General features: G+C 39.3%; 1 protein-coding gene across 1 annotated transcript; it reads right to left on the minus strand.

Moving 5' to 3' along the window:
• Positions 1 to 2,983: 2,983 nt before the first annotated feature.
• LOC145238316 (uncharacterized) lies at positions 2,984 to 4,553 on the minus strand. Its single transcript, XM_080101448.1, has 5 exons — positions 3,976 to 4,553; positions 3,748 to 3,908; positions 3,587 to 3,662; positions 3,240 to 3,373; positions 2,984 to 3,119 (listed from the first exon to the last, which is right to left on the minus strand). The coding sequence occupies exons 1-5, from the start codon at positions 4,386 to 4,388 to the stop codon at positions 3,082 to 3,084; spliced, it is 822 nt and encodes a 273-aa protein (XP_079957574.1). The 5' UTR covers positions 4,389 to 4,553; the 3' UTR covers positions 2,984 to 3,081.
• Positions 4,554 to 5,084: the final 531 nt, after the last annotated feature.

The following is a 5,084-nucleotide window of genomic DNA, read 5'->3' on the forward strand; positions in this document are numbered from 1 at the left end:
TTAACATCAGTTTGGGTCATGCTGCTTCCTCCAAATGAAAAGCTGGCGGGATAAGCATCCTTAATGCTGGGAAATTTGAAGCCACTTTCAGTGCTTTTTGGGAATAGATCATTTCCTAGTTTGCTGGCTGCTCCAAGGGAAAATGGGGTTTTGCCACCAACGCTTGTCGATTGTTCAGCTGCAAAAAAACAATTATTAACAAATCTGAAGGTATTTGCAAAAGTGGTAAATCCAATTATGTTCATGTTTTATTGTTTTATTGCTAGAGTTGTATTAATCCCAAACGAGAAAAACATCAGTGGCCTTAAAATTAGGTTTAGTTTTCATTACCTTTTGAGAATGGGGAACTTCCAAACTGAAATACTGAAGATTTTGCACTTAAACTGTCGGAATCTTTCTTGGCTTTGTCAATAACTACATCCAGTTTGTTTTGGGGATCCGGTTCTATGCGCTTCGATTCCAAAAACGAAAAGATTCCTTTCTTATCTTTATCATCAGTTTTTGCCTTGCTGCTTCCTCCAAATGAAAAGCTGGCCGGATAAGCATCCTTAATGCTGGGAAATTTGAAGCCACTTTCAGTGCTTTTTGGGAATAGATCACTTCCTAGTTTGCTGGCTGCGCCAAAGGAAAATACGGGTTTGTCACCAACGCTTGTCGATTGTTCAGCTGCAAAAAACAATTATTAACAAATCTGGGTATTTGCAAAAGTAGTAAATCCAATTTTGACAGCGTCAGTTTTGTGTTTAATTGAGCTAGAGTTGTATTAATCCCTAACGACAAAAACATCAGTGGTGTTAAAATTAGGTTTAGTTTTCATTACCTTTTGAGAATGGAACTTCCAAACGAAATACTTGAGCTTTTGCACTAAAACTGTCGGAATCTTTGTTGGCTCCGTTGTTTACCCATCTGTCAATACATAACGAATTTTTCATACTCTCCCAATAAAGTATTATCGTTTTTAGCCTAATTCCTCTCGCTGACAATTTATGGCTTTCTCTCTTTTTTTGCTCTGCAGGCTTGTCTGCGTTTTTCAGTGTTGGGCAAAACGTCAGCAAAAAATTGCAAGTTCTTCAAACCAACGCGTGTTTTTGTGGATTTACTTTTACTTTATCAACTCGTTTGTGGCATAAGACTGTATGTATACACGCAGCTTTTTTAATGATCACATTACTAGTGTGCTTACCCCGGTGGAGGTCTAAGATTCTCGAAGGTATGGTCACGTGCGTAGCCACCTCTTCTCATATGCACAGAATATCCATCGTTAGTAGTTGTAAACTTTTTATCATCCCAGCGCCACCACCCGCTTAACAACTTGACTTTTACCCTTCTAATTTTTCCTAACTTTTGCAGGCACCGATACATGTACAACCTCCTGTTGTCCAGGCTGTAGTACTTTCCATCGCGCTGCACTACTCTCATTTCGTTAAACCGACGATCGTACGAACCTGTGGCCATTTGGTCTATCACATCGTTAATTGAACGGCCACCGTAAAACTTCGAATGAATATCTTTTTGAGTGAATCTTATTTCTGACGGAGCCAGCTGTATCATCTTCCTGCCTTACAAAGCGTCTTTGAAACTGACTTTAGTTTGTATGCTACATCGGCTTTGGGCCCGATCGGGGAATACCCGACGAGCGGACCAGAGTTTCCTATCCGTTTTGGTTCGGTTAAGGTTAATTTTGTTTCACGCTTTGTTGATGATGTGCCTTGTGGTCGTGTTTTAAAAGCTATGAAACGTGGATGAACCTTCACGCAAGGCCGACACACTATAAATTAAACCGTATTTTATTACTATTCGTATTTGCAGAAAGAAAACTTTTCTTTTAAATACATTTGTTTTGGCGAGTTTATGGGGTTTATTAGATTTAAGTTTTTATGTCCAGGTTATGTCCACGCCTTTTTTGATGTACGTCTGTTGCATCAACTTTTTGATGACTTATCACAACTGTTTCAACGCCAAAAGCAGTGTATTCGTGGGCTGCTGGGTATTAGTTTGCTAAAAAAACGGACAGTGGCAAAGGAAGGCATGTCGGGTTTATAAAATTAGCCAGATTTAAGTATCCTTCCTGTCCTCACAAGGTGGTGGGTTAAAAACCCTTCTTGTCTTTTTGTCAAACCTTTTTCAAAGGAAGTGGTAAAGATCCTCACACAATTAAAGGTTTTAATCTGTTCTGAAGGCTTATTTCGGGAGGAAATGGCCCAAGCGAGTGCTAAATGACGGAACAGCTGACATTCTAGTTTGTTTTAATTTCGCTCCTGTATCCATTTAGACATTTTGTTATTTATGGTACAAACTATAGAGATCAAATCAGTCCTTAAATGGTACCACGTTTGTCACTACATGGTGCACCATAGATACTCAGCTATAACACTGAGCTTTTAGACTTAACAAGATAGCTCTATCACAGCGGTTCCCAAACTGGGGTCCGCGGTCCTTTAGGGGTCCGTGAGGCAATTCTGGGGGGACCGCGAAGCGGTTGAAGTAATTTTATGATCTTATTTGGCATCAGTTTGTGCCACTAAATAAGTTTAAATCAAAGTAGAATTGAGAATCAACTGTCTCCATTGCTTAACAATAGCCTTTATTGAATGACAACTATCAAAAATGTAATTGTTCGCGCACAATTGTAGTGCATTTGTCTTGTCTGTGATGTCACAAGCTGTGTTTGGATGACTTTTATGCGCAATTTTGCATAACTAGCTAAAATCCTGAAATCAACTTTCGTTTTTATGAAATACATATTTAGGCTTAAGGACCGCGAGCCCTCAAAATGAAGGCAAAGGGACCGTTTTGAAAAAAATATGAAAAAGTTTGGGAACCGCTGCTCTATCAGAACCTTTGTATAATTTGAGTTCTAATTTATTGTCTGATATCCTCCAATAAAATTTCATTATTTCAGTTGCCACAGAAGATGTTTAACATAATTTAAAAAACTATTAGGTCTTTTAAATTCCTTGGTGATAAGACGCCACAACTATACTCTAAGTTAAAAAACGCGTTGATTGTAACAATCTGTTCTACACGCACAATGTCAATCTAGCACAAGCACACAATCAGTCAAATGTAACTATTGGTGGACTATTTGCACTTTTTTCGTTTCATCGATGGTGATTTGCCTGGAATTAAAAATCGTATTTAGGCTATGTGAGCTTGGATTCGTTACCCAAGATTTAAGATCAATTTGTACATATTTTTGTTCATTTACAATTAAGACGTGCGAGTAACACCAAACGTACGTTGTTTGTCTCTCTTTTTTGTTCTCCCGTCCAGAGTTTCAGCTTCTTTGCCAATGGCGTCTTCCGAATCTGCGTCCGGACTGTTTTCACTCATTACATTTTCGAAATCGAGACTTAATCCAGTCTTAGCGGACCTGTTGATGCACAGTAATATCTTACGTCAGCTACTGTTTTTTTAAATGCCCCACTGTCCAATATAACGATGTAAATGGAAATCGTTGTTGGTCAAAATATATGATAATAATTAATTAATGTCTATGCGTTTTTGCACCGAAAAGTTTTATTTAATTTGTTATTGGTTGCATGTATCAATATCACTGTAATAAACCATTAGGTTTGTAGCTTACTCTAGAGGACGAGTGTGGTTCTCGAGTGTTTCACATACATAACCATTACTTTTCTTCGCTTGCGATGGACCTGCAACTATAGAACAGAAATAGCGGGATTTTGACTTAAAGGTTGGTACGCCATTTCACGGTTATAACAAGTTATACAATTAAATAAACACCTTGTCTGCCTTCCGATCTAAGATTGTAGCCCCCTTGTATCTTTGCCGTCAGCCGATCCTCACACTCAATAGCATTTTCATCGACATTTACATTGTCAGACCCTGGACGACCCCTCCCAGTTCTTAAACTCGGTCTATTGTTGTTCGTCTTTCTTTTAGTTCTAGCCAATAAAACAGTAAATCGTTGTAAAGGTAAACAAGTAACGTCGTCACAAAATCGCAACTTACCCATGCAGAGGATTAAGGTTGTCGAAAGTGTGGTCATGCGTTTCTGTACCATCTACAAATTCTACAGAAACCCCATCGTTTTTTGTCGTAAATTTATTCTTATCCCAATCCTTAATCATCTCGACTTCTATTGTTTCAATTTTGCTCATCTTTTGCAGGCACCGATACATGTAGAGTCTCCTATTGCCCCAACTGTAGAACTCTCCTTCCCTATTGGTTACTTCCATTGGGTCGAAGTTTGTCTTGCACGAACGTTTGGCCATTTGCCCTACTGCCTCGTGAACGTTAAGACCATTATAAAACTTTGCAGAAATAGTCTTTTGAGTAAATCGGATTTCTGACGGGTATTTTTTTCTCATTTTTCTCCCTCGACTCTTTTTATCTGAATGATCCACTTTGGTCCTCCGAGGCATCTTTTCCAGTCGCACAGCCTAAAAGTTGGGACTGACACTGACTTCAAATTGTACTCTTCGTCAGCTTTATTAACCGCCTACCTGACGTCAAGTTCCTAGGGGAGATTGCCATTGTTCCTAGGGGAGATTGCGAGTACCTGACGTCAAGTTCCTAGGGGAGATTGCCATTGTTACAGGCTTTGTTAAAGAAACGACTTGTTGATATTGTAACTTCAGGAAGTTGCGCGCCTGACGCTGGCGTTACACTAGAACTGATCTCATTTCCTGAAACGCGTGGATGTATTGAACACGAATAGGTAGTAATCAATACTGCGACGGCCACTGAAGACACAATTAAGGAAACCAATAAGACTGCACCAAGTTCATTCACCATGAAGCATGTTTAAATTCAAACGGTTTTCTGTAAAGGTAATACAGAATAAGTGGCATACTCAATTACTTTCACGCCTAACGAAACGATTACCAAAGTTTTGGGCCTTCAGGGTTAACAGACAACCAAACGTACGGTATCGGCAGGTGATTCTACACAAATAATATTCATCTGTTCCAGTATACAGCAACTGGTACAGTTTTAATATGCAATAAAAACGCGGCTCACGCGGTGATGTCAAGGTATGAGCAGTTACACAGCGGCCAACCTTCGTGATGACAGCTGTGAATAACCATTCTTGAATCTGACCCTACGGTAGTTATAAA

The sequence above is a fragment of the Phallusia mammillata genome, chromosome 7 (genome assembly GCF_965637545.1).
Source record: "Phallusia mammillata chromosome 7, kaPhaMamm4.hap1.1, whole genome shotgun sequence".
NCBI lineage: Eukaryota > Metazoa > Chordata > Ascidiacea > Phlebobranchia > Ascidiidae > Phallusia > Phallusia mammillata.

Bases quoted from the DNA above. Each gene is read 5' to 3' on its own strand.
- LOC145238316 (XM_080101448.1), bottom strand. From the start codon at position 4,388: ATGCCTCGGAGGACCAAAGTGGATCATTCAGATAAAAAGAGTCGAGGG. The intron at 3,663-3,747 runs GTGTTTATTTAA...TCTGTTCTATAG, and splicing joins TAGATCGGAAGGCAGACAAG to TTGCAGGTCCATCGCAAGCG. The intron at 3,120-3,239 runs GTACGTTTGGTG...TTTTAATTCCAG, and splicing joins AAAAAAGAGAGACAAACAAC to GCAAATCACCATCGATGAAA.